This window comes from Zeus faber (assembly GCF_960531495.2).
Source record: "Zeus faber genome assembly, chromosome: 20".
In the NCBI taxonomy this organism is placed as follows: domain Eukaryota; kingdom Metazoa; phylum Chordata; class Actinopteri; order Zeiformes; family Zeidae; genus Zeus; species Zeus faber.
The window spans coordinates 21403124-21430969 of record NC_137207.1 but is presented as its reverse complement, the minus strand read 5'-3'; the positions used below and the strand labels follow the sequence as shown (position 1 = coordinate 21430969).

The 27846-nt window shown below is 45.0% G+C and overlaps 1 protein-coding gene across 1 annotated transcript in view; it reads left to right on the top strand.

Annotated features, from left to right (window-relative positions):
- The window catches only part of plce1 (phospholipase C, epsilon 1), a gene marked incomplete at its 5' end in the record, with an annotated part of 96718 nt that extends 69573 nt beyond the window's left edge, over positions 1 to 27145 (top strand). Inside the window, 27 exons of the mRNA XM_080021285.1 lie at positions 197 to 341; positions 800 to 961; positions 1321 to 1441; positions 1684 to 1858; positions 2570 to 2692; positions 3698 to 3834; positions 4683 to 4921; positions 5993 to 6054; positions 6759 to 6924; positions 7406 to 7513; positions 7710 to 7826; positions 8165 to 8323; positions 8731 to 8860; positions 9254 to 9295; positions 12476 to 12594; positions 13088 to 13205; positions 14155 to 14292; positions 15812 to 16195; positions 17971 to 18134; positions 19330 to 19594; positions 20044 to 20162; positions 20944 to 21042; positions 21254 to 21439; positions 21789 to 21962; positions 22829 to 23041; positions 23534 to 23666; positions 24997 to 27145. Coding sequence (XP_079877411.1) covers positions 197 to 341; positions 800 to 961; positions 1321 to 1441; positions 1684 to 1858; positions 2570 to 2692; positions 3698 to 3834; positions 4683 to 4921; positions 5993 to 6054; positions 6759 to 6924; positions 7406 to 7513; positions 7710 to 7826; positions 8165 to 8323; positions 8731 to 8860; positions 9254 to 9295; positions 12476 to 12594; positions 13088 to 13205; positions 14155 to 14292; positions 15812 to 16195; positions 17971 to 18134; positions 19330 to 19594; positions 20044 to 20162; positions 20944 to 21042; positions 21254 to 21439; positions 21789 to 21962; positions 22829 to 23041; positions 23534 to 23666; positions 24997 to 25172 — 4174 coding nt within the window. The 3' untranslated portion in view covers positions 25173 to 27145. The remainder of the gene's footprint in view (positions 1 to 196; positions 342 to 799; positions 962 to 1320; positions 1442 to 1683; positions 1859 to 2569; positions 2693 to 3697; positions 3835 to 4682; positions 4922 to 5992; positions 6055 to 6758; positions 6925 to 7405; positions 7514 to 7709; positions 7827 to 8164; positions 8324 to 8730; positions 8861 to 9253; positions 9296 to 12475; positions 12595 to 13087; positions 13206 to 14154; positions 14293 to 15811; positions 16196 to 17970; positions 18135 to 19329; positions 19595 to 20043; positions 20163 to 20943; positions 21043 to 21253; positions 21440 to 21788; positions 21963 to 22828; positions 23042 to 23533; positions 23667 to 24996) is intronic.
- Positions 27146 to 27846: the final 701 nt, after the last annotated feature.

The following is a 27846-nucleotide window of genomic DNA, read 5'->3' as shown; positions in this document are numbered from 1 at the left end:
TGAGTAACAACCCCATGAGTTACTACACCACATGTTACTACACTATGAGTTAATACACACTCTGTGTTACTACACCCTGTATTATTACACCCTGAGTTACTATTCATTAAGTAATGGATTTGGGTATGTTTTAGCATGCTTGTAACGTCCTCCACATATTATGGGATGTCTGTCTAATACACTCTGCCTCCTATAGGCTGCTGCACTTTGTGGCCCCCAGCCACACCGCCCAGGTCCTCTACAAAGGCCTGTCGGAGCTGGTTAACGCCACCCGGAGGATGACGCGCTTCCCCGACCAGAGGCTGCAATGGCTCAGGAGGCAATATGTCAGCCTCTACCAGGTAGAGTGGGTGCGACACCAACTCTACTCCACCTCCACCTCTACTGTACTTTACCTCGCCTCTAGCCTCCATCTAGTCCACCTCTACTTCTACCTCTACTCTGCTCTTCCTTTACTCTGCCTCTGCTCTACCTCCCTCGACACTAACTGTAGTCCAACTCCCTCTACTTTACTCCAACCCTACTTCTACTCTACCCCTACTTCTACGGTACCTCTACTCTGATCTACACTACCCTCCTCTACTCAGACTCTACTCCTCCTCTGCTCTATATCTACTCCTCCTCTACATCTACTCCTCCTCTACTCTACACCTGCCCTCCTCTGCTCTACAGTACATCTACTCTTCCTCTACTCTACCTCTGGAAATTAAATTGCATTAATCACACAAGACGAAGGACTATATATTCATGGCAAATAACTTGTTTTGAGCTTGTCCCCCCTCTACCCCATCCCTCCCAGGAGGACGGCCGCTACGAGGGTCCCACCCTGGCTCAGGCCATCGAGCTTTTCGGCGGCAGGCGGTGGAACGTGGGGAGCGGAGGCGTGGAGAAACAGAGCGCCCAGAAGAACAGCACCCTGGGAAACGACAAGACCAAGAAGAAGAAGAAAGTCCTCGTCAGGGTCAGGAAAACGCAGAACTCTGCCGCTTTTTTCACACAGTTGTGTCGTTTTCCGAAATCTGCCATTGACCAACGATCGACCCCTTGACCAATGTCTAATGTTTTATATATATTTCAGTATGGTTGTAGTTATTTCAGCTCTTATTTCAGGAATGGCGATTACACGTGTTGTCACTACAGTAAAATTATCATGAAAAGACCAAGAATGTCAGTTTCAGTTCTGTAAATTTAATGAGCGTTTAAAGACGGGACTGCATTGTTATATTAAAATAGACTTTTATAAAGACAGGTGGCTTTTAATGGCAGATTAAAACAAAATGCATTTCTCTCTCTTTGACCTCTGACCTCCGACCCCAGCAGGGCGACAGCGGCGACGCCACAGACGACGAGATGGTTTCCAGGAAAACCCGGAGCTGCAAGGAGGGACTGACCGGCCGGACCGGACCGGAGTTCGCTGACAGCGTGGACCAGGAGGAGCCAGGTGAGAGCAAATGAAAAAAAATATATAAATTTAAATTGATGTAATGATGATGGATTGATGGAATTCAGCTTGATCTTTGTAACATGGGAAGTTAATGAAGGTACAGTGGATATACACACAAACATATATAATGCTTATATATACAGTATATATAAAATACCTTTGATTGTCATAATTATATTCTTCCATTCTATAAATACGTTTTCTAACTCTGTTTTTGTCTTTTTTTCTGCTCTTCCTAGAGGACAACTTCCCTGGACCCTTCTCCCTGTCGGCCACTAGGACGATCGCCTCTTCCTCCTCCTACTCCTCCACCTCGTCGTCGTCCTCCTCTTCCTCCTCCAGCACGGCAGGCTCCGCCCAGTCCCGCACCCAGTCCTCCCCCATCCTATCAGCGAGCTCCAAGACCCCGCCCGGGTACGAGGCCGCGCCCGCTCTTAAACACAGGAGATGTTTTTGGACGGACAGATGGACACTAGTGATGAAAAGTTTCACTCTTTTTTAAACTCACGACGAAAGATTTTTAGCTGCGAACGAATCATTTGCGGAATAGATAGATACTGTAGATGGATAGATACTATAGATAGATGGATGGATAGATAGATAGATAGATAGATAGATAGATAGATAGATAGATACTGTAGATAGATGGATAGAGAGATAGATAGATGGATACTGTAGATAGATAGATAGATAGACAGACAGACAGATCGATAGACAGATAGATAGATGGATAGATACTGTAGATAGATGGATAGATATTGTAGATAGATAGATACTGTAGATAGATACTAAGAATAGGTACTAAAGGGAGATACAATAGATCGATAGATAGATAGATCAACAAACAGATAGATTAATGGACAGATAGATCGATCGACAGAATGGCAGATTCATCGAGTGATAGAGGGAGGGAGAAAGGGATATGGATGGATGGATAGATCAACAGGAAGATTGACGGATGGATGAATAGACTGATAATAACTGATAATGATAATATAAACATTATCCAAATCTCCATTTCTCCCACCTTGTTGTAATTTTCCTCCATCCTTCTCTCCCCCATTCCTTTCTCTTTCTCTCTCTCTCTCTCTTCCCTCTCTCCCCTTCCCGCTCTCCCCATTCTAGGGCCTGGAGCAGCAGGTCCTGGCATGGAAGAGGTAAAGGCTGTTTCAGGGGTTTCCAGAACATCATGATCTCCGACAGCACCATGAGCTTCATCGAGTTCGTCGAGCTCTTCAAGTCCTTCAGGTAGGGATGGATGGATGGATGGAGAGATGGAGAGATGGGTGGAGAGATACATGGATGGACCGATGGATGAGATGGAGAGATAGATGGAGGGATGGATGGCTAAGGGGTCGTGGGAGCGAGGAAAATAAAACCAAATACTCAGGAAACACATCTGTAATACTGTATGTTATTCAGGCTGCATCCCAGTTCAAGAGGAATGCTATTACCGTAATGACCATGATATATTTGCACACCAAAATAACTTGAGGTCGAGAACTTCACTGTTTCTTGGAATTTTCATTTTCGAACGTTTCCTAGGAGAAGGCAAAACATTTTACAATTCGTTTTTATATTAATTTAACATTTCATATATTGTTTTTAATTATGTTTTTATTATATTTATCCATTGTATTTGTATTTATTGAATGATTTAACTGTGTTTGCCAAGTGAAAACACCATGTCTCTTTGTTAACTCTCTTCCCGTTGTTTCGTTTTTAGTTCTTATCAACAGTGGACTGACTCAAATAGAGATAAGACAATTTCAACAAACCTCAGTGATGTCTCACACAAAAGACAAATTCCAAAGGATTAAAAAAAATAACTTTTCCGTTTCTCTGATGTTTCATAATTTGAAGTTGGGAGCTGGAGATGAGGAGAAACTCTTTAACCTGATAAGGAAAATAATTTGTGCTGTACCAAGTACATTTTCTCTTTTATGTGAGGGGATGGTTTTCAAAGTTCCTATCAGTTTACTTTGCTCCATAATGAAGCTTGCTGGTGATTATTTCACCTCACCCCATTATTTACATTACATTATTTAGCTATTTTAATGTTTATTTTTGTTATGGTATTATAGACTGTTATGGTAAGAACAAGGTCTGGATGAGGCTCTATTACTTGTAGTTATATTTATACTGATTAATATATTGATATTCCACAGATCCAACAAAATAACAACCTGAGTAAAGTTAGAAAATTCATCACTTTATTGATTTAAAGGATTTAATGATTATTTCTCTCCCCAGTATCCGCAGCAGAAAGGACCTCAAGGAGCTGTTCGACACCTTCGCCGTCCCCGTCAGCCGCTCCAGTCCGGAATCTGCTCCGCTCTACACCAACCTCCGCATCGACGACCGCGACTCTGGGCTACAGCCGGAACTGGGTACGATACCGATGCCCATTCTCCAATTCACTGATAGTGATACCGATTCACCGATGCCGATTCACTAGTACGATACAAATTCACTGATATCGATTCACTGATACCGATGTTCCGATACGATCCTAATAGTAATAACAATTCACTTATACTATTCCCTAATACCGATATCAATTTGCGGATACCGATTTTCCAAAACAATTCACTGGTACCAATAACAATACACTTATACTATTTGCTAATACCGATACCAATTCGCTGATACGATACGAATTCACCGATTCACTGAAGCCGATACCGATTCACTGATAATGATTCACTCATACCGATACTGATACCGAGTCCTAAACGTGTTTGTGTCTGATATCGGCTGATAACTAATACCGATTGAATTTACTTCTTACAGCTAGGACTTGGCGACAACAAAATAAAACTCAAATCTCCCAATAGTTTTTGGCGAAATTCTCAATATTGATCATTTTACAATATTACGATAATCAAAATCCCAGACAATATCTAGTCTTATAATCACAACATTGATATTGTTACCATGTTGTGCTTCCTTCCTCCGACCTATCCACTGCATTACTTCTAGCAAGGACTGAGGAATCAAAATGTGACTAAAACATATAGCTCCCGCAGTTTAGTGTAATTGGACAATAATGCACAAATGATCAGTTTATTTCCAGAAATGCCTGATGTGTTACTCAGATATCCGATTTTGGGTTTTGTAGGTATCCTGAGATTACACACTTACACTATTCGTCTTCTTCTCCATCCCTCTCCCCCCCATCTTCCTCTTTCTCACTCCCTTCATTTCATCCCTCACCCATCTCTCTCTCTTTCCGTAGACCTGTTGACCCGTAACGGCTCGGACCTGGGCCTGTTCATCCGGACCAGGCAGCACATGTCGGAAAACCAGAAGCAGATCTCGGACGCCATCGCGGCGGCCAGCATCGTGGCCAACGGGACGGGCGTGGAGAACGCCTCGCTGGGCGTCCTGGGCCTCGCCCTCCCTCAGCTCAACGACTTCCTGGTCAACTGCCAGAGGGAGCACCTGAGCTACGACGAGGTCCTCAGCATCATCCAGGTCAGAAGGGGGGCGGGCCGAGGGGTCACTGGATGGGAGACCGTGCGGAGTTATCGGAAAAATGGGAGGTGCAGCCTGTGGCGTCACCCGTTGGTTTCTCAAGAGAATTGCGATTTTGGAGCCTGGAGTTCGGCTGTACGCTCACCGCCGTCTTGGCAGGACGGGAGCCAGAGCTTTATAGATTTGAGTATTGGGGGTTTAAACCACCAGACAACTGCAAGGAGGAAGAGACGTGTCCATCTTGCCCGATTGCTAATGAGAGACCTTCCAATCAAGGCAACTACATCCCAAATATCTAATATTCCCAAACATACCCAAATTATTCTCTTTAAGCATTAATATCCTCTTTGTGGAACACTTATTTTCTAAATCACCACCAGACATCCATTGGAAGAGGTAAACTTAGATATTGAGAACCTGAAATCCATTGACTTTGCATTTCTATGGAGAATCGTCTCCTTTTTCCATTCACTTCCATTCAGTGTGAGGAGTTCTGACGCTCCATCTAGTGGTCTTTAGCTGAACTGCAGTTGAATGCATTTCCGGAAATTGGCTTCAACACCTGACAAATGTTTTGGGCAAATTGGGAAATGAAAGGACTCAATTTAAATGACATTTTAGCCCGTTTAATAGCCAGCCCACACATTATTATTATTAGAGATCCCAACAATATGGTCCCGGAGACGGCGTTGGTAGCACATATTTTTTTGTTACATAATTTACGGTTACATTTTCCAGATTTTATATTGAATCTGACAGAATATGCCCAACCTTAATTGTGGGAGTGACCAGGGTTCTCACCACATGGTTGGAATTTTCCCCAGAAATACAATATTAGCTGAGCTATCGTCAGAAAAATGGTCAGGGATAATGTAAAATGTTTGCAGTGACTAAAGTGGCTCAAATTTGAAATATTTATGAAAGAACAAGAACGGCCTCATTGGCTCTTCGGTGGGCCCCGGACCTCAGGTTTGCACCCATTGAGGTATGAGGCAGAGCGGGAGGAGGGGAGCGGCCTGAGCGGATCCGTCAGCTGATCAGATTTGACCTTTGTTGTATTGTTTCCGTCAGAAATTCGAGCCTTCGTCCAGCATGCGGCAGATGGGCTGGATGTCCTTTGAGGGCTTCGCCAGGTCAGTAACCACAGTATGGAGAAGACTGAACATGTCCAACCCTCTGTGATTTAAGTGTTTCCCAGGGAAATGGTTCGTCTGTTTGGGTGGAAGCTCGACCCCGACCATTCCCACCAAGGACATGTTAATGTGGGATATGTGCGCTTTGGAAACTTATTTTGACACCGGTGCGTGACTCGAAAAAACGTGTGGCTTCACTCGCTGTTAAATATCCAGTAGTTTTGGAAAAACAACAGAAGTATCCATCACCGTTAAAGGGTGAAACATTGTGTTGGAATGTTCGTCGTTTCCAATCCGTCTGAAAATACCGGCGTCAAAATGAGTTTTCCAAAATATTTGGGTTTTGGAAAATTCCAACAATATGGTGGAATTCGTTGGAATTCGTAGACTAGTCACCGCAGTTACACCTATTTGATGTTTGTTCGTTCCACTTGTAAAGGCGGAGGCGCCGTTTCTTCAAACAAATATGTAAACATTTAAACTTTAACTATAATGTGCAATGGGCACCACAGCAGCAGTACAGAATGTCCAGTGAAGGCAGCGGTATCAATAATGATAGATGTGTAGTTAAGTATATAATAAAGTGTATAATCTAGTGATGTGTTGGCTGCATCCATCCAACCCATTTCAACTTAAAACAGATAAATGTCTTCTATTCACCAGTATTCCTGCAGTTTTCAAACGCCCCTGTGATGACCTTCCAGGTTCCTGATGGACAAGGAGAACTTAGTGTCCCGGAACGAGGAGTCCCAGGTGTCCCCTGAGGACCTGCAGCATCCTCTGTCCTATTACTACATCGAGTCGTCCCACAACACCTACCTGACGGGACACCAGCTCAAGGGGGAGTCCTCCGTGGAGCTCTACAGCCAGGTGCCTCTTATTATTATTATTATTATTATTATTATTATTATTGCTATTATTATCACTGTTTTAATTATTGTTATTCTTCTTCCTATTATTATTATTATTATTATTATTGTTACTATTATTATTATTATTATATATATATATATATATTTTTTTTTTTTATTGTATACCATTTAACGTTGTGTCTACAGTGGCTGACACAGCAATGATAACTTTATTCTACATTAAGTCTCATATTTCTTAAAAAAAAACATTTCTCTTAGAGTTAAAATAAAAAAAAATGTGTTTGTTTCTCATTTTATTATATTAAGTATATTATTATATATTTGAGTATATAGTAATTTGTATTAATATTTTGATATTTTTGATGATTTTTAAATACTTACTTTTATTTTATATCTTCATTTTTAAATTTTTAACAAAGACCACTATTTTTGATTCACCAAATCAATAAAAGATGTCCCCGGTTTCCGTGGTAACGCAGGTGCTGCTGCAGGGCTGCAGGAGCGTGGAGCTGGACTGCTGGGACGGAGACGACGGCATGCCGGTGATCTACCACGGACACACCCTGACCACCAAGATACCCTTCAAGGTCCCGAAATAAAGACTTTTATTCACATATGAAGATCATTAAATATAGAAGAATTTTGATAATTTGGAGTTCGAATTCAAAATAATGGGTGCAGTATAGTAGGTGTAGTCAAGTATAGTTTATAACAATGAAGTTACCTTCACTGCATTCACCTTCACACCATTTTATTTTCCATGTTTTTCCCATGATTCCTCAGGATGTGGTGGAAGCCGTCCACCGCTCCGCCTTCGTGACCTCGGACATGCCGGTCATCCTGTCCATAGAGAACCACTGCTCCCTGCCGCAGCAGCGCAAGATGGCCGACATCTTCAAGGTAGGACGGACCCTGGGAAGCATCTGGGCCATTATGAAGCAGGATTTAAAGTGGTAATCCGTGAGACAAATGATCCCATATTTAATACTTTGTTTAGCAGGCATGTTATGAGCCATTCCACGTATTTGCGCTACGCCTGCGCTCCACTATCTGCGATGGGAGGCGGGGTCCGCCACGCCTTTCCGGGCAAAAATGCTTGGGCACGGACACACATTCATAGATTCTGATCCTTTTTCTAAAAATCGAAATACAATTTACTACGAAACTGCATTTCCTGAATACTACACAATTACACCCCTATAGTTAAGGTGTCATCTTATGTCTCATCTTATCTCTAGTCGGTGTTTGGGGAGCGCCTGGTGACGCGGTTCCTGTTTGAGAGCGACTTCAGCGACGACCCCCTGCTGCCGTCTCCCATGCAGCTCCGTGGGAGGATCCTGCTGAAGAACAAGAAGCTGAAGGCCCACCAGGCGCCCGTGGATATCCTCAAGCAGAAGGTCCGCAGACACGCGCATGCGCACACACACACACACACACACACACACACACACACACACACACACACACACACACACACACACACACACACACACACACACACACATACTCACATGCACACACACACGCACTCCCAATGGTGTCTCAGATCCTCATGAGCAAATATGCATCGTTCATTCTTTCTTTCTTTCTTGCATTCATGCATTTTATTTCATGTCATTTATTGTTTATTTTTGTCAGGCATTTATTTATTTTTTCCTTTCTCTCATTTATTTATTCTTTCTTTCATTCATTCATATTTTCTTTAGTTTTTATATTTTTTATCTGTATCTTTCCATCTATATTTTCATCTTTCATGATCCATCCATCCATCCCTCCATTCATCTAATATCCCTTTCTTTCTCAGGCTCACCAGCTTGCCCACATGCAGGCTCAGGCTAGCAACGGGTCGCCCGCGGTTACGTCGCCGAGCAACCACGAAGAGGAGGAGGAGGAGGAAGACGAGTACGACTACGACTACGAGTCTCTGTCTGACGGTAGGCGTGTTTCTATGCCTTTAGTCGTACCACAGATTCAATCTAATATCAATTATAAATTAATTTGCGGAAATTTCGAAAGATTTTATTAAATTTTTTTAATATCAAAGTGAAATTACTTCACATTTTTTATTTCGAGATTTTGATTCAAACCATTTTAATTTCCGTCAAAATGTCCATTTTATCATTTTTATTTCAAAACTTTCACGTGAAGGTTTGCGCAAACTTCCGTCGTAGTTGCCCACCAGGGGGCGTAGTTTCCTCCTCTCACCTTTTTCCACTGTTTTCGAGCCTTTTAACCCTTTGATCAGATCTGGGATCTGTCGTTCGTTCTGTCCCTGCTCACCCCCTTCTCCTTTTCTTTCTTTCTATCTCGATTCTTTTCCTATTTAGCCGACGTCCTCATGGCCTCTACTGCCTCCTATGGCCTGGAAGGTAACTGCACACTGCTGTGGACCCAGGCTTTCCTCTGTTGACGTAAAGTGTAGAGCAGTAGCGGTTGGAAATGATTCCATTTCATTTAAAACTTTCCATTTTTACTTTCCACTTCACCTGATTCGGTTAGGGCTGGGTGATATATTGTTATAATGAGGACGTTGCGATATGACACTAGATATCTTCCGGGATTTTAAGTTACTGTAATATCGCGACGTTGGTAAACGTTGTCTTTAAGCCTGCGTCACATTGAAGTAATGGAGTTTGGTGAAATAATCAATGTCAAGGTAAAAGAATATTGTGACAATTGATTTTGTCAGTATCGCCCAGCCCTATGATTCGCTCCGCATTATGCCTCCAAAGCAATTAGCCTCAATTCAAGTTGTTCCTAATGATAACCCTTAATTAGTATTTTCATATATTAATCCCTCGTAGGGTCCCACTACTGCTTGTCGAACAAAGAGGAAAGCAAAGGTCCGTTGGCCGGAAATCTGAGAAAAGTTTCTATTTCTCTAAGCTTGTGCAACAGCGGCTTTTTGTGACCTGTGCATAGAACGTTGTACTGTAACGTGAAAGAGTCACGACAAATCTTCAAGCCAAAATAACCTTATTACTAGAAATCCTCGTGACCAAACCAAACCAACCACTTGTGACTCGTTCCCGTCCAGGCATTTAGTGAAACACGGGAGCCCTGAGTTGGCGGGGGGACTTTTTCGGCCCAAAGGTCAAAGTTTATCTCGACGTACCAGGACGCTTGAACCAGTTACTGAAATGTTTTCTCCTTTAAATGACTAAGATGACGGGTTTTTAACGGGATTGGAAGACGTTTTCCAGTTCGAAGGACGATGCCAGTCGCTTTTACAGAATTACTGAAAATGCGATAAACCTTGACTTTTCGGGCGAAACAAATCCCGGAATTGTGAGTAAGGTAAATGTAATAGACGGAAAGGCCCGAGTCCTGACTTTGTCTATGCCACCTTATATGACCCACATGACTCTCTTATCTTATTTATCTCTTCTGAGACTTTGCTCAGATAGTTAAACCTCTACTTTACCACAACGTGACGCCACCTCCCGGATTGCCGCAGCTATGCATTTGGTTGTGTGGCCACCATGTAAATCACAACATTTGCTTGCCGTCCCCTCATCTTTTCATCGTGCTTATTTGCTTTGTCGTCGAAAATGCAATTACCCAGATTCAGACTGCTGCCGTTTGGACAGTTTGTGGTGCTAAGCTAAGCTTCCTGCTGTGTGTGCATGGTCTGTCAGCTGGCCTGCGTGACAATCCTTACCTCCCCCACGGTTTCTGGTTTGTGCTTGAATATTGCAACGGCAGAGTGAACTTTCTTCTTCCACGTCCACAGCCGTGTCCAAAACCCCTTCTCCACCCAGGGCTGCCTTTGGTGGTGACCTCTCGGTGGCTGCTCTTCTCTTTGGGGAAATCAAAACAAAGCAAACATCTGGGTTCTCAGGCCCCCACGTTGCCCCAGAGCAGCGCTGCAGAGCAGGGAAACCACCCGAGCTCCCCCGCCCAGAACACCCACCCACACCACCCAAAAACATCCCACACTTCCCAAGCCAGCCAAACCACCCCAAAAACAACCTGTGCCACCGAAAGCCAAACCATCCCTAAAGCACCCCAAAACACCGCAAAGAATCCCAAAACACAGAAACCACGCTAAAACCCCCAGAAACATTACAAAACATTACAAACCACCCCAAGTCATGCTAAAACACCCCAACCTCGACCTTTAACCTTTGACCAAAACCAAGGCGTTTTACTGTGGATCATTGGGCGTCAAGCTGAGTGTTTGGCTTCAAAATCAGAGAGTAGTTCTCCAGCGGCCATGAAAAAATAAGATAAGAATTACTACAGAATAAAAAGCGTGTGTGTGTGTGTGTGTGTGTGTGTGTGTGTGTGTGCGCGTGCATGTGTGTTTACGCTTTGCAGGAAGTGTCAAGTGTCTGAAATGGCTTTGAAATGCTGCTTGGGAACGTCCCCCCAGTCAGGGAACTGGCAGCGCAGATATGTAGGAAACCGCTGACTAAACAAAATGAGGTTGGACATTCTGCCCCCGCTGAGGCTGTTTGTTTGACTGGTCCCGAGCAGCTGGGCGGCTTCCTCCCGTGGGAAGTGGAGGATAACGACCCAAAGTCAAGCGGGGAATGCGGATTGAATAAAAGTTCAAAATAAAAAAAAAGTTCACTCACGTCAAAGGGAGTGTGGAGGGAAAACACTACACTTGTCGTCTGATGCATCGTTCCATTTAAGACCTTACACGTCACCAAAACCATCGTTCGTTTCATATGGCTTCAAATTTTTCGTGGATTTCTAATTTTGGGCTGATAGAGACGAGTGTTTGAAATTGTATTTTTATTATTTTTTCCTTTTTTTTCAGCCAAAAAGGGGCAAAAATACAGGGAAAAAATGTAAGCATTTAAATTTCGCGGGTAAAAGAAAAAAAAAAAAAAGCCCTTTTTTTAACGTTTTCACGTCTCCCTCACGTGATGACACGTTCAAGTTTGCGGACGATGTCAGATTTTTAGGCGGGTGCGGCAAATTGCATCGCATTTGAAAAATGAGTCCAGCTGGGTTAGGGTGAGGAAGTCCGCTCCTCCAAATTCTCCGATTATGGACACGCCCCTCATCCCTCTGCTCATAGGCTCCGCCCCCTCAACCACTCCGCTTTCATCCCCAAACCGGTTAAATTTTAGTTTGATGAACATTCATCCACCAAACAACCCCCTCTGCTGCCACGGACAAGACCACCCAATCCTCAATGTTGGTGTGGTTCCTACGACCTCCTTTGGGGGCTGCTGTTTGACGATAAATATCACTGTTTGCGACTACAATGAAAAGAAAAAATCGTCCTTTATAATAATTATTGGAAGGAAAAGGAGAGAGAGAGAGAGGAAGGAAAGGAGAGGAAGATAAGTAGAGACTGGTGGTTAACAAATGATAATAATAATAATAATAATTAATAATAATAATAATAATAATAATAATGATAAGGGGACAAATTAAATGAAAGAGAGATAGAAGAGAAAGTTAAAGACACATTTATATCTGGACGCCGCCGCCTCAAGCCCGTTCCCACCATGGTTTTTTTCCGCGTTTTGGAGCAGGGTTGGTGTTGTTCCGGGGCGTCCAGAGTCTCATGCATATTATGGTCTGTTTAGACAACATCCTGGACGACAAGGCGGAGGGGAAGAGCCCCACGGACAAGGAGGAAGCGCCCGCCGACGAGGCGCCCAAGAGGATGAAGAAGTCGGACAGCACCACGCAGAGCAAAGGAAAGGTAGGAGGACGCTCGGGCGCGGGACGTACAACCTCATCCACCGCGTGGGCCCTTAGCACCTGCCCAGAGCTCCAACTGTGAGCCAAAACACGGAAACGGGACTTTTACTCTCTGGTCTTTTAATACTTTACTTTCTAAAAAATAGCTGTTGTTCAGATACGTTTCAGGTCCAAGAGTTTTATTTTATTTTTTCCTTTGATTGGCGAGGGAAAGGTTATGGAAAGAATCTATTGTTTGGACGGGAAATTAAACTATGAATTAGATCATAATCAATAATTTATAGTTATAAAAAAACACAAATTATATTATATAAACATATATATTATGTATAAAATATATTATAAGTATTAATTAGGGTTTCTTGATTATTATTATATTAACAATACTAATCATATCAATAATAATAATAATAATGTTGTAGTTGTTGTTATAATTCTATTTAGGGTTAGGGTATTAAATAATATAAACTTAATTTGTTTGTGTGTGTGTGTAGGTGTTTGACATGGAGCTGGGGGAGGAGTTCTATCTTCCCCAAAACGAGAAGGAGAGTCGACAGATCGCTCAGGAGCTTTCTGACCTCATCATCTACTGCCAGGCCGTCAAGTTCCCCGGTAGGACCTCTACCTGTCTGTCTGTCTGTACCGCTCTGTCTGTCTCTCATTCAGATGCTAAGATATATGATGATAAGATATAGGATAAGATATGCTATAGGATAAGATACAGGATAATGATACTGGATAAGATATACAGTATGATAATATATTGGATAAGATATGGGATGAGATACAATATAATAATAAGATCAGATGGCATACGTTAAGATAGATGTAAGATACAACATAAAACAAAACTTTTTTGAAAGGGATGCCGATGCCATGCTGCTCAGGACACTGTTTTATCCAAATTTGCTTCCTGTGGCCTTCTGCATTTCCAGTGGTCAGATTTTTCAATCAATCCTGGCTCCTTAAATAGTTTCCCGTTTTTTCCCTTGAATATCCTCCTCTTCTCATCCGCCCTCCTCCTCCTCCTCGTTTTGACATCCCCCCTGATAAACCCCCCACGCTGTATCTGATGTGGCTTCAGTGATTTGATGATTCAGACAAACGGGTGGGAGAGTGGGGTCGGGGGGTAGGGAGGAATGGGGGCGGGGGAGAGAGGGCGGGACGGGGGGAGAGAGGGTCAGGAGGTGAAGAGATGGAGCGGGCGGGTGAGACAGAGGTCGGAAGGGAGGGGTAGGGTGACGGGGGGGGGGGGGTAACGAGGTGGAGGGAGGGAGAGAATGGGAGAGGGGGGGCGGCAGAGAGAGTGAGAGTGATGAGGGGGGGAGAGAGAGATGAGATATGGAGAAGGCAAAGAATGAAGCGAAAGATGGATCTGGAAGATAAGGGAGGGAAAGAAAAGGAGAGAGAGAGGAAAGGAGAGGAAGATAAGTAGAGTGGGGTTATAAATATGCAGAGAGAGAGAGAGAGAGGGAGGTATTTAGAATATATTCAAATAAATGTAATTTCTAACTGTTACTTCTCCTTTCCTGTGTGTGTGTGTGTGTGTGTGTGTGTCCAGGTCTGTCCACGCTGTCCCCCGCCGGCTCTGGGAGGGGGAAGGACCGGGGGAAGGGCAGGAAGTCCATATTCTATAGTGCACCCGCCCGCAGCGGCTTTCCGGGGGAGGGTGTGGCCCAGGGCCGCACCCCTGGGAAAGGTACACACACACACACACACACACACACACACACACACACACACACACACACACACACACACACACACACACACACACACACACACACACACACACACACACAAACCAAGTGTTACCGGCCTCAGACGTTTTTTCAAGGCTCATTTGACGGGTCAAATGAGGCGGACACGTTCCAGGTATATGCAAAAAGAATGTTATAATTTGATATAGTAAAACAATATATCATACAAATTTCAAGTTTATAGATTTGAACTATCACATTCATAGGCAAGATGATCGATGATTTAGGGAAATTCGGCTACAGCAGCAGGAGTTGTCAGAGAAATACAAGTGTAAAAAAAAGATTTGAATAAAGTACATGTTACATCTATGAACAGAAGTGAACCGAACTATAAATAGTACAAAACAACAGCGCAGTAGCAGCATGGGAGTGGAAAATAATGACATCATCATGATACTAATAATACGAATAATAATAGGATAATGGTACTGATGCTAGTGATAATAATACACATTTTTAAAATAGAAAATTTAATGTTCCCCTGTAGCATTTGGTACACACACACACGCACACACACACACACACACACACACACACACACACACACACACACACACACACACACACTCCTTTGACCCAGTGGGAGAAGCCTCAGACTGGACACCCACTCTCACACCCCACCACACCCGCCCACCACCACCTACCGTAAGACCCTGACCTCCCTGACTAGTATGCTTTTATAACTAGTGTACCTAGTTTTAAAAGCCAGAAAATGATTCCGCGACAACGTAGCCAACTACTCACCAGATAAAAACAAGAACTCTCGCGCAACTGACTAGAACTTATTTACTGTTATTAACGTTTCATTGTATTTTCGATGGTGCGCCGCTATCTAGTGTTCAAGATTCAAGAGGTTTGTTCGTCACATACATATACATACTTTCATACATATATGCAGTGAAATGTAATTCCAAGCACCCGGTGTAAATACACAATATGTCCTAGGAAAATTTCTTTCTAATAGACCAACTAACTGATTCCTAAAACGTAATACAGTAATTTGAATACTTATAGAATAAAATTATTATATAGAATAAAATGGAATAGGCTTATGTATATGAGATAGGCAATTATGTATATACAGATATGTGCGTTAAAGTGGCATGTGAATAAGGTGAGGTAGTGTTTGTGGGATAATACAGCACAGTATACAACAGTACGGCGCAGCAATACGGTATCACCGAACAACCCAGAACAGTGACACAGTATGCGGTACAGTATGCTACATACAGTACAGTAAGGTAGTGGAGCCTATGTGTGTGGCTTCAGTGAGGACCCCTGGTGAGGTCAGCATTGACAGTGTTCTAAGATTAGTAACGAGATTATGAGGACCCTAAATGTGTGCTATCAATGTTGCTGTGTTGTAAACTATATGCACACACACCTACATTTGGGTTATTATCCAACTAATACAATATAATCTGAATATCAATACTTGATTTTGCGTTCACCCTCCAGGAGGAGCAGAGTGCCTCCGTCTGAGCTGGGAGGAGCAGCAGACCTCCCCCCTGCCCGGCTCCCACCCCCCGCCCTGCTCCGCCCTCGCCACAGCCTCCTCCACGCCGTCCTCCGCCTCCGCCCCCGTGGCCGCCAGTGCCGCCGCCGCCACCGCCTCCCTGAGCTCCATCATCCGGACGCCCAAGTGCTACCACATCTCGTCGGTGAACGAGAACGCCGCCAAGCGCCTGTGCCGCCGCTACCCGCACAAGCTGATCCAGCACACGGGCGGCCAGCTGCTGCGCACGTACCCCGCCGCCACCCGCATCGACTCCGCCAACCCCAACCCCCTGCCCTTCTGGCTGCACGGCATCCAGCTGGTGGCGCTCAACTACCAGACAGACGGTAAGGGAGGGTGGGTGGGGGCAGGTGGAATGTCAGCTGCTGTTTTAATTAATGAGGAAGAAAAATATATTTTGATATATTTATCTATTTAAAAAAATATATCTAATTAATCATGTATTTACTGTGATTAATTATGTTATTAGGGCTCCAGCCCACAGGACTTGTTTTGGCAACCCCTTTTTGTTATTGTAAGAGGAAAAATTCTTTGAATTTTAAACTATCTGGGGAAAAAAACACTTTGGCGTAACACACAAACGCGGTGGAGGTGTCGTTCAAACCGCTTTGTCACGAGGATCTAATGGCTGAAATTTCATCCAACTCGATCCACATGCGGAGCGGATACTACTGAAAAACCAAACATTTGTTCGTTTGTTGATCTCAAACGAGACTCGTTCTAAACTCGGGTCCAATGAACGTCCGGTCTCAGTGCATTTAATTGGGTAACGTGCAGCCCGACGCCCTCACGCTGATCCTCCTCCTCCTCCTCTTCTGTTTCTCCTTCTTGCTCTACTCCTCTTTTTTTCCTGCCCTTTTCTTCTTCTCCTTTTCTGTTTGCTTCTTCATTTCTTGTTCCCTTCTTCATCCTCTCTCTCCCCCCTCTGTATTTTCTCTCTCTCTCCCTCCTCCTCCATCATTACTAGTTCTGTTTATCTCTCTTGACTCTCTGAACTCTAACAGACATGATGCTCTGGAGGAAGTCATTAAATCTAACGACGCCCCCTCCTCTTTCTCTCTCTCATCCTGTCATATTTTTTTTTTTTACCCTCCACTGACCCTACGCTCCCTTTTCTTTTTTATCTGTTCCTATTCTCTTTCCCTACCGTTCCCGTGCTTCCTGTAGCTTCTCCTCCCGCGCGCACACACACACACAGTAGAACCCTTTCTTTCTTGTCTATAAAACATATTTTTGGGGACCGTTTAAGTCCATCCGTGTTCGGTGGAGCCTCATTGGTCCGGACCTCGGGGGAAGGTTCTGCAACCGTCGAGATCCAAGATCCGAATGAGGACTCTTCTTAAAAAAAAGAGGGATTGAAGTGGCCCGTTCGGCCGTGGAACGCGCGACTCCCGAGTGGTCGGGTCGCATCGGTCGGCTGTCGGCTGCTTCCGCATGATCGCCGGCGATCTGTTAATAACGAGCGTTGCCGCCGGCAGCCCCTTCTCCGCCTGGTTTCACGTCCCTGTTTTTTTTCGCGCCGTCTGCGTGTTCATTCCGACACCAGCCGGCGGCGCCACCTCACCGTGGCGAGCGGGACGGTGTGCAGCCAGTCGGTCATTGTGGCAAAACAAGCCCCTGATCACCCCGCCAGGGGGGTTGTTGGCCCCCGTACTTTACAAGCCTGTTAAACAATACAATAAACAATGTTGAAAGTCATTATGATGCTTAAAATCAAGAGGCTGCTACCGGTGGCCTCATGCAACAAGGCCGTGGCTCCATTAAAGATGCAAAATCCCTCTGGCTCTGGAAGACGTTGAGAAGGCGTCGGGTGAGAGGAGCGACGGAGGAGGAGAGGGAGGGAGGCGAGGGAAGAAGGAAGGGAGAGGACAGCGAGGGGAGGACAGGAGGGACGGAGAGGACGGAGAGACGGAGATAGGAAGTAAGTAAGTAAAAAAAAAAAAGAAAAAAGGGCAGCGAGAATGGAGGAGAGGAGGGAGAGAAGGGAGGGGTCGCGAGGGAAGGAGAAAGAGAAGGAGGAAGAGAGGAGAGTGACTGAAAGGAAATGTTTCTGTGTGTGAACATCATGTAAACGGGATTCTCTCTCTCTCTCTCTCTCCAGACCTTCCGATGCAGCTGAACGCGGCGTTGTTCGAGGCCAACGGCGGCTGTGGCTACGTCCTGAAACCTCCCGTTCTGTGGGATCGGGCGTGTCCCCTGTACCAGCACTTCAGCCCCCAGGACAGAGACCAGGACTCCATGAGCCCTGCAACATACTGGCTGACGGTGAGGGAGGGAGGGAGGGATGGATGGATAGAAGGAGGAAAGGATAGATGGATAGAGGGAGGAACGAAGGAGAGATGGATCACAGCAGCTCTCATCAAAAATAGGACATTGTGTTCACAAATATACATATCTATAAGATATCTATAAGATAAAAAACACAATGTGTTTTTTATCTTATAGATATGTAGATATTTGTGAACACAATGTGTGCAAAACACAGTGTGCAAAACAAAATGGTTATAACAATATAATATATAAGGGGGTCCAATCGGAAATTCATATATAATATAATAATATATGAGGGGGTTCCACTCAGGAATTCATATGATAATATATAAGGGGGGCCACTACCCACTACACCACGTCCCACAACACAGATAAACCATCGCTATTATCCAGGACATTTTTTATCTTTATTTTATTTCTCGTATCCAGGTTTATAAACCGTACGTAATCCTGTATCTACTTTTTTAATAACCTGTTGTGGATAAATGCTCACCTATAAACCCACAAAGATCTACGACACACACACACACACACACATTCCCAATAAAACCATAATTTGCTCGGTGTCCTTCCACCGGTTGCCAGTTGTGAAGTAAATCCAGCAAATGTTCTCCAGTTTACTAGCAGCACGTACGAGTTGGGTGGATTACACCCAAAGTCCCAGAATTCCTTTCAAAACTGCAAAACTGTTTTCCAACATCCAAAATTGCTATTTTGTCTATGATATTAATGTGCCTGTTGTTCATCATTAGATTAAGTGTATTTTGGAAAATTCTTGCTTTTTTTTTATTAGGTACAGTTAACCGTCAGGTTTTTTGTTTCCACATTTTCCGTATTGACATTTCTATCTATCATCCACCGATCAATCTACCTATTACTATGAGATGCAGTTTATGAGAGAGAGGGAGAGAGAGACAAGCAGAGCAAAGGGGGAGATGTAATCTCTTTGTCTCTGCTTCACAGGTAAATCACTCAGATCTACGTCACATGACCAGGGAATATTCTTTTCCCATTTACATGATGTTCGCACATGGAAACTTCCTCTCTTACTTCCCTCCCCGGGATAGTGAATCCAACGCCTTCTCTCTTCCATCCCACCCACCCCTCCCCCCATCATTTACGATTTCTCCTCATCCCTTTCTTGACGTGCCCTCAAACACCTTAATGAATTCCTCCTCTCCTCCTCCAGATTCTCTCCGGTCAGAACGTGTGTCCGGGCTCGGGCTCGGGCTCCAGTCCCTGCGTGGAGGTGGAGGTGCTGGGGGCGGCGGGGGACGGCGTGCGCTTCCGCTCCAAGCCGGTTCACCGCAACGCGCTCAACCCGCTGTGGAGCGAGCGCTTCCAGTTCAGCGTTCACTTCCAGGACATCTGCTTCCTGCGACTCAGCGTGGTGGAGAACAACAGCTCCCAGACCACGGCCCAGAGGACCCTGCCCCTAAGGGCCCTCAAGACAGGTGGGTGGGGTGCTTGGGTGGGGGGACCAGAGGAACCTGCCCCCTAAGGGTGCTCAAGACAGGTGGGTGGGGGCCCAGAGAACCCGCCCCCAAGGCCCCATAAGACAGGTGGGTGTGGTCCTGGGATGGCGGAGTGGGGCCCCATAAGACCCTGCCCCTAAGGGCCCTCAAGAAATGTGGGTGTGGTCCTTGGATGGTGGGGTGGGGCCAATGAGGCAGGTGCTCGAGTGGGATAAGTGTAATAATAAACATGTAATACAATTAATTTAATCAAGAAAACAATAGAAATGTTGTTGTATTGTTTAAGTATTTTTACTTTGGAATATAATCTTTTAAATACTTTTTGCACTTTGAAATAAAAAAACCCACAATATAATACAGTATAAATACAGATAATTCAGCCTCGCAGTTAAGAATGAAGAATCCGAACAGTGCTCTGTGTGTTCCAGGTTATAGACACGTCCAGCTGAGGACGCAGCACAACGAGCCGCTGGAGGTTTCCAGTCTGTTCATCCACATCCGCAGGACGGAGGAGGCACCAGCAGGGGGCACGACTCCATCCTCCATGGTAAAGAGACAGTAATGAGGCGTAGCAGTATATGGAGGCCTTCAAGAGGTTCATTTGTCACATACGTAGTTGCAGTGAAGCGTCGCGCCACCTGGTGATTATGCACAAGAAGCTCTCAAAATACTAAAATGTGCGTGATCGGCACGAGGCGCTCGCATGGGCGGCGCCACTATCGCGACTCTGGGTTCTACAATTATATAATGGAATTAATTGTCTGTGTCTGGATAATTAATTAAAAATACCAATTAGATGAATGAATATAGATAAATACAAATATATACATTTAATTTAAAAAAAAAAGTAATATAAAAAAAGCCATTTTATTCACTTTCATATTCAGAAAACATTTGATAAAAATCGGTGGATTAACTAGGCATTCTGATGTAAAATTAATTTGCGTGCAGAATTTTCCAGTATATTATAAACATGTTTAAATTAAAGGAATTAAAAGAAATCAAAATGTAATCATAAAAAAAAGTTTTGTTGTATTTAATTTTTATTTCATTTAATATTATTCTACTATTTGCACACAAAGTGAGATTGGGGACCCGAGGACCCTTGTGACAGAGATAAAAAGAATAGAGATTGTGAAACTACAGCTCACAATAAGTAATAAAAATGGAAAATATATATAAACTAATATTCAAGAAACAATAGCCCTTTGTGGTAACGACTTGAAATGTAAAAGCAGAAATAAAGGACATATACATATATATTCATTCTGCAGAGTGTCCTACCTCGTGAGGCCTCATGCTCCGTCCTAAATGTGGTCCGTGTGCAGGTGGTGCAGCGCGTGACGGTGCACGGAGCCCCGGGCCCAGAACCCTTCACCGTGTTCAGCGTCGGGGAGAGGACCACGGCCAAGCAGCTGCTGGACCTGGTCAGTGCCTCCCAGTCGATCCATACATCCCCCCGTTGATTTTTCTGGTTTGGTCAAATTTCTCTGAGGTTATAAGTATTTTTTTCGTTCATATTTTGGGGTTTATCAAGTCGTCCGTGGGTGGTTTTGCATATGGACATTTTTTTATATGAGCTGCCGTGACACTGTCACTTCCCTCCAGGGATGAATAAAGTATTTATCCCCCCCCCAGATCTTCTCATCCACAGGAAGTGCCGCCTCCGACCACTTCCTGTGCGAGGAGAAGCTGCCGCTGTCCAAGGGGCGCGGTGCTCAGCAGCGCCCCCTGGCGGCCGAGGAGGAGGTGGTGCGGGTGGTGAGCAGCTGGAACGCCGAGGAGGGCGCGGTGGGACGGCTCTGCCTCCGGACCAGGGAGGAGGTAAACAACGCTTGGGAATAGTTTAGATCAAAAACATTCTACTTGAGGAACTTCTATTTCACATTATTACCAAGCAAATATTGTTATACAGAGCGAGAATCACCCAAGTCATTTTTACCCATCATGTGCATACTTTAACCAACTGACTTAAACCACTTGTAATATTATACTTTATGCATGACGCAGTGGTTATTTTAGTAAAAGCATGTGCGTTCACTCTCTAGTAGTTGTAATAACGGTCCTGTTAATGTTGTGGAAAAAAAACAAAACGAAATAAGTTTACAATGCAATTAGAATTTGGGGAACTTCCGAGTGGAAAAAGGTTTTAATCACGCCACCATTTTTCCAGAACTGTAATGAGAAGAACGCGGCGGCGGAGGGGGACGAGGAGGCGACGCCGGCGGGGAGAGAGGGAGCGGAGGACGAGATGTTCTTCGTCCAGGTCCACGACGTCTCCCCGGAGCAGCCGCACACGGTGATCAAGGCCCCGCGCTGCAGCACGGCCCAGGACATCATCACGCAGGTGGGACGCAAGGGACGGGGATGGCGTCTGCACAGTATTCAGTTTCGGCGTTAGAGTTGGTACCCGCCTTGTCTCCGCACCAGGAGCTCAATGCCAGCGATGGGGGACAAAAACGCAAAATTTGGTTGTTTTTAAGGCTTAATACCCATATGTCACATCTAAAATATTAATTGACACACTTTACTGTTTTTAAAACACAGATAAGCCTAAAAAAAGGGGGGGGGGGGTTGATCGGTAACACTACGAAAAAGCAGTGAAAATAGTGGCAGACTGATGTGGCCTGGAGCGGGTGTGTATTTGTCCCCCTTGACTCCCATATAACCCCTGATGGAGAGATGGAGCGTCCAGTTTGGAGAAAAGGCTGGAACGTACCTACGTGCTACATGAGGAGCGGGTGGAAAAACGGGGAGGCACTTCAATCATCTCAACTGTTGTGGAAATACCCAGCGCAGCCTGACGAGTTTTCCCTAACGCCATGTTCCAGCATGTCAACTGTATTTGAGACCGACGTCCCATTTTACCAAAGAGCGGCGCAGGATTTGTCTTTTTAACGGGCTGGTTTGCATCAGCGTGACTGTTCATAGCAACAGCCCCTCGGGACACTGTCTGTCGCTGTCTCACTGTGGTCCAACGGGGCAAACCTTTAAGCCTGAAAATGTCCTTAACTGTATTTTATAAGGTTTTACCAGGATTAAACGTTGGCCCCGTTGGCTCGCAGCAGAGTGGTAAGTGTCTCAAAGATACTTAAGTTAGAGTTTAACATCGGTCAACGTGAAAGGAATCGCTTGGGTTTTGAAGTGTATCCTGTTTTCTACTCACCCCTCGTGCGCAAACAGCCTCTAACCCGTTGGTTATTATGTCCCCAGACTCTGTCCAAGGCCAAGTACTCGCTCAGCATCCTGTCCAACCCCAACCCCGGCGACTACGTCCTGATGGAGGAGGTCTCCAGGGAGGTCGGCTCCAAAAAGTCCTCTGCCTCCAAGCCCCTGCTGCGCCCCCTGCTGGACCACGAGTGCGTCTATCAGGCCCAGAGCCGCTGGCGGGGGGCGGGGAAGTTCATCCTCAAGCTCAAGGAGCAGGTAGCCGTCGCCATGGGGACCTGCGTCAAATAAACGCGAAATACCTGTTTCAGCGCGTCAACGTCTGTCCATATTTTTGTGGTTTGGCATGTTTTATAGGGGATTTTTTTTACTTGTTTTTTTTCTTTTGACGAAGAGCTGTCTGGTGTATCTTGTCCGTTTTGTCCCAAAAACAGTAACTTAATAAATTACATTCTCTGCGCCTTACCTCTTGCTGCGCCCTTTTTGTCAACGATTTGTATTCAAACGATTCTGCTCCCAGACATCGCCACGGCTACAGAAACAAACCGAAAGAACCCCCCCAATAACCACCAGACTGTTTCTAAAATGATCGTCCTTACCCAAATACCTACAAAACATGTTGTAAATATGATGCAGCGACGACTGCGTGACCTCACGGTGCGTTTTGAGCAGTCGCTCAAAACTCAAGTGCTACCAAAAACGACATTGGCTGTAACCGACCGTGCGCGCGGATGTGTTCCCTGCCACCAGGTGGCGCGCGAGGACAAGAGGAAGGGCATCTCCTTCGCCAGCGAGCTGAAGAAGCTGACGGGGCGCGGCCGCAGCGTGTCGGGCGGCGGCGCCAGCCAGTCGGTGGTGCTGTGCCACGACGGCCCCGCCCACAGTAAGGACGAGCGGGCTGCATGCTGCGTGGCGCTGACCGAGATCCAGGAGTGAGCCTCCGGTTCTGCCTGCTGTGTGTGCATGGAAAGAGCATCAGAGGTACGGGCGCGCCCCCCCCCCCCCCCCCCCCCCCAAAAAAAAGGGAAAGATAACGTGAGAGACAGAGGGTCATCCACACTGTTACGGCTCTGCCACCACAGGAATTTTGCAATTTGCCAGCCCCCAAATGACCACAATGTATTAAAAAAATGCAGGTGGGTTGAGCCAAATGCGAGGAAATGAATAGATTGGGAAACAAACTGAAGCATTGTAATAACCTGTCGTGTCCAGAGAGGAGCTATGGTAACATACTATTATGATAACATACCGTCAAAAACATGGCCGTCTTGTTAACACTGCTGCACAAATCTTCTTTTTGGGATGGTAGGTAGTAGGCTCCCGGAGCGATCTGCAGCACTTCAATAAATCCGTCACATTACAGGATTAGGTCTTCGGGTTAAATTGCATCAGCGGAAACGTGACTAAAAACAAACCGCGCAATGACCGGGTCACAGCGTCAGTCCTTCCGTAAGGAACCTGCGGCCGGAGGAACGTGAGGTGGTTAGAAAAGGCGTCAACCGCGGGACACAGGGCCGTGCGGCCAAAACCTTCTTCTCGCTTCATGTCTCAATAACGATATTTCGTGATGTAGCACATCGTTTTCATTAAAAAACAAAAATCACGTGGTCAAGTTTGTGACGCTGCGCAGCAGGGGGAGGAGCTTGTCGGGGCTTTCATATTCGCAGGAAAGGCGAAATAAGCGACTTATGTCAAAATCCGACTTATTTGCAAAATTGACGTCGACTTTAATTCACTGAAACCAGATTCTGGGAAAAAAAAACAACAACTTAAATCCCGAAAGGGAAAAAGCACGCGCTCATGCAGACTGAGAAGCAGGATCCAGCCTTTAATGGAGTGCAGTGCTGACCGAACCCCAACGCCCAAACATGCGGCTCTCGCCACCTACAGGTAAACCCTGGCACTGCAACGTGATCATCACTAATAAACACTCACTGCAGGACTGTGTTCGACCTGTAGGGGGCACAACCGCATTATTGTGGCACCAGGTATTTAACCGACAACCCTTTTATGACTAAAAAAACTCATTTACGCATCTTGATTTAACCTTTGTTTTTGGAGATTTTTTTTCCTCAACGTATTAACTTTTCGAAGCTGGACAGGGTCGAGGTGTCCTTCATCAAGGCACGGAACCCTCTAACGCGCTGTATTCCCACATTTAGCTCAGCCTCGTGTTGAAAACATAGTGAAAACAAACGCGTTTTCCTCCGCAGGGGGCCTGTCTGCGGGCCTGAAGGCGTGGGTGGCGGAGCGCAGGGCAGGAGCCGGGTGGATCCTGCTGGCCTCCACCGGGGGGCGCCAGAACCAGCGTGACCGCGCCCCGACCTCCCCACACGCCGCCCAAACCTGGAAGCCCAACCTTCTCAGGAACTGGAAGATCCACAAATGATATCGGCGGGCTGGAGGGAAGACGCCCAGAGGGAAGTCGGGGGGGGGGGGTTTGGTTCCCCCGACCCCACCCGAATTCGGGAAATGGCTCCTTTCGCTGCAGCTCCTCGGAGGACTGGGATCCGGCTCCTGTGATTGGTTTAGAGTCACGGTGGAGGGGAGGTCGGCCCCGTCGGACGATCAGACGTCCCGGCCACGCCCCCCCCCCCCCACCACCAAGGTGTCCGGAGGAAGTGCAGCCGTCTCCCCACTTTATTTATTTATAATTGTATTTGAATTCACGTCAGAATCAGGAGAATAAAAGGTTCTCCGCCAAAACCATTCCTTCTTACTCCGTCACATCCCACGAAGTGCCGTCCCCCATGTCAGTTAAAAACAACTGAAAACCCGGAGCTCGGGAAGTGAGGAATGGCCGCCTCGATGTTTTAACTCCGACTTGGGTCCCTGGGGGACGGTCGGACGTTTCCGTCGTTTATTTGATCGGTGGCGAGTTTCCCGTGGGGCTGACGGGTTGGAGAACACGCCCCCCCCCCCCCCCCTCCCTGAAACAGAGCATGTGATGGAGGGAGGGAGACTTCTCCGCGTCAGTGGGAGAACGAGGGCTCGCTGAAACGGACGGAGAGGGAAGAAGTCCGAGCGGTGAGGATCAGACTGTTCTCAGGACGGTGGAAGGTGGGTGTTCCTTCCATCTGGCAGCTTTTTCGGGGCGCGGAGACGTGGAAAACGAGCGAGGAACCGCGTCCAAAACCTTCCCAAGTCTTGTGTACGTATGTGTGAATATATATATATATATATATATAAATATTTCAGCTCATTCTCTGACGACCTGGTCCCGGTTTCCAGAGATATTTAAGTGGCAATTATCTTACCTGTTCGTGGGGTTTGATGTGGGAAATCGTGGTGAGGCTGCCCCCTGGTGGTGGAACTCTGACAATGAAGGAAAAAAAAGAACCTTTCGGTAATTTGACAAATATTCGTATCCCTCACGCTCCACATTCTTCTCAGAATTAAAAAAGAAACACGGCCAGGTCTTCAGTCGGGTTTTGCACATTTGTCTTTTCTTTCTTTCTTGCAACATTTACGTCTTTGTCTCGGTTTTGTAAGTTATTAGTTTGTTTGTTTTTGTTTTTTTTGTTCGATGGGTCATGGAACCAAACCTCGGACTGAGTTTCTTTATCAATACGTGGTCAAAACTTAACATCTGACATTTCACTAAGTTTGCTTCAATTCACTGCTGCCCTGAGCAAACAGTGCGACACGTTCAATTGAGTGACAATTATTTCCCCTATTTCAATTTGTTATTTTTTCCCCCTAACTTAACCAAAACTTGATTAATTTTGGGGCCATTTTTTCCCTTTCATATTTTTTGGGTTTATATCATATCGATTTTTTTTTTTTGGTAAGTTTTTAAACTCAGGTTTGGTCCCATTCGTTCTGAATCCACCCCGTTTTATCATATTAATGCTGTATTTTGTGAGACTATGCTGATTCAGCCTTTTACGGTTTATTTTTGGTCTACCTGTAAAATATATGAACAGCGTACAATATTGTTTTTAGAGTTTTAGTGCAATAGCAAACGGTACTGTCTTATTCACTTTTTATTTCAAATAGTGCTGAAGAGGTTATAAGGTTACTGTGGAAACGAACAATAGATGGATATTTGGACTTTTTAAAACGTGATCCGTTCACCAAACCCTGTGCGGACGCTGGTCGTTCCGGAGGCTGAAACATGAAATAGAATAAAACTTTCAACTGTTTTTTTTTTTTTGTTTAAAGACAAAATTGACAATATCCCAATCAATGTGCTCTCATAAAACTTAATTAATTTACATTCACGTCACACTCCCAATCTGTAACTTAAAGTTCGCAATATGCGCTTCAACCGATAAAGGGAAATAAAGAAAGCTCATTCGGCTCTGAGGTTCTACTGAAAATCCACTGCATCAAGTTTAACTTTTTTGAGACCTTAATACTATAACCTATTATTTATATATATATATATATATATATATATATATATATATATATATATATATATATATATATATATATATATATATATATATATATATATATATATATATATATAAAAAATTAATAAAAATCCGGGTCCGGAAAGTCAAATTCCACCCTAGGATTTTGGGTCAACCGGTGCTTAATTCAATTGATCAAGGCGGGGCTGGAACAAAAACCCAAACAGGATTTTCCCTTTTCGGACCTGGACTCCTCGTCCATTGGTAGCGCTTTACACCTCGTTTCGGGAGACTGTGTTGAAGCTGAGGGGTGTGTGTTGTTCTAGATGTTATTTATTTGAAACGAGACGCCCTGGTCGGCTGCTGTTTATCTATTGTTCATGTGTGTGTCCCGAGCGTCTTCGTTTTTATTTATTTGTGTAGGCGAGAGGGCGAAGCCTCCACTACAAGGACTTCTCTAAAATGTAATATTTGTTTTAGTCATTTGGAGAATCATTATTTTAACGGCATCAAGTGTTTCATTGATTTCCGGCATTTTATTTTCTGTTTTATTGTAAATATGGACAATTTTGCTTGGAAACTTCAAATTTTTTTTGTGTGTGCGTATCCTCTTCATCTTCTACATGTGACGTGGACTGTGTTGCGGACGGACGTCTGCCTCCCTCACCCCGAGGCTCAAGTCTCAACACTTCTCTCGTATTA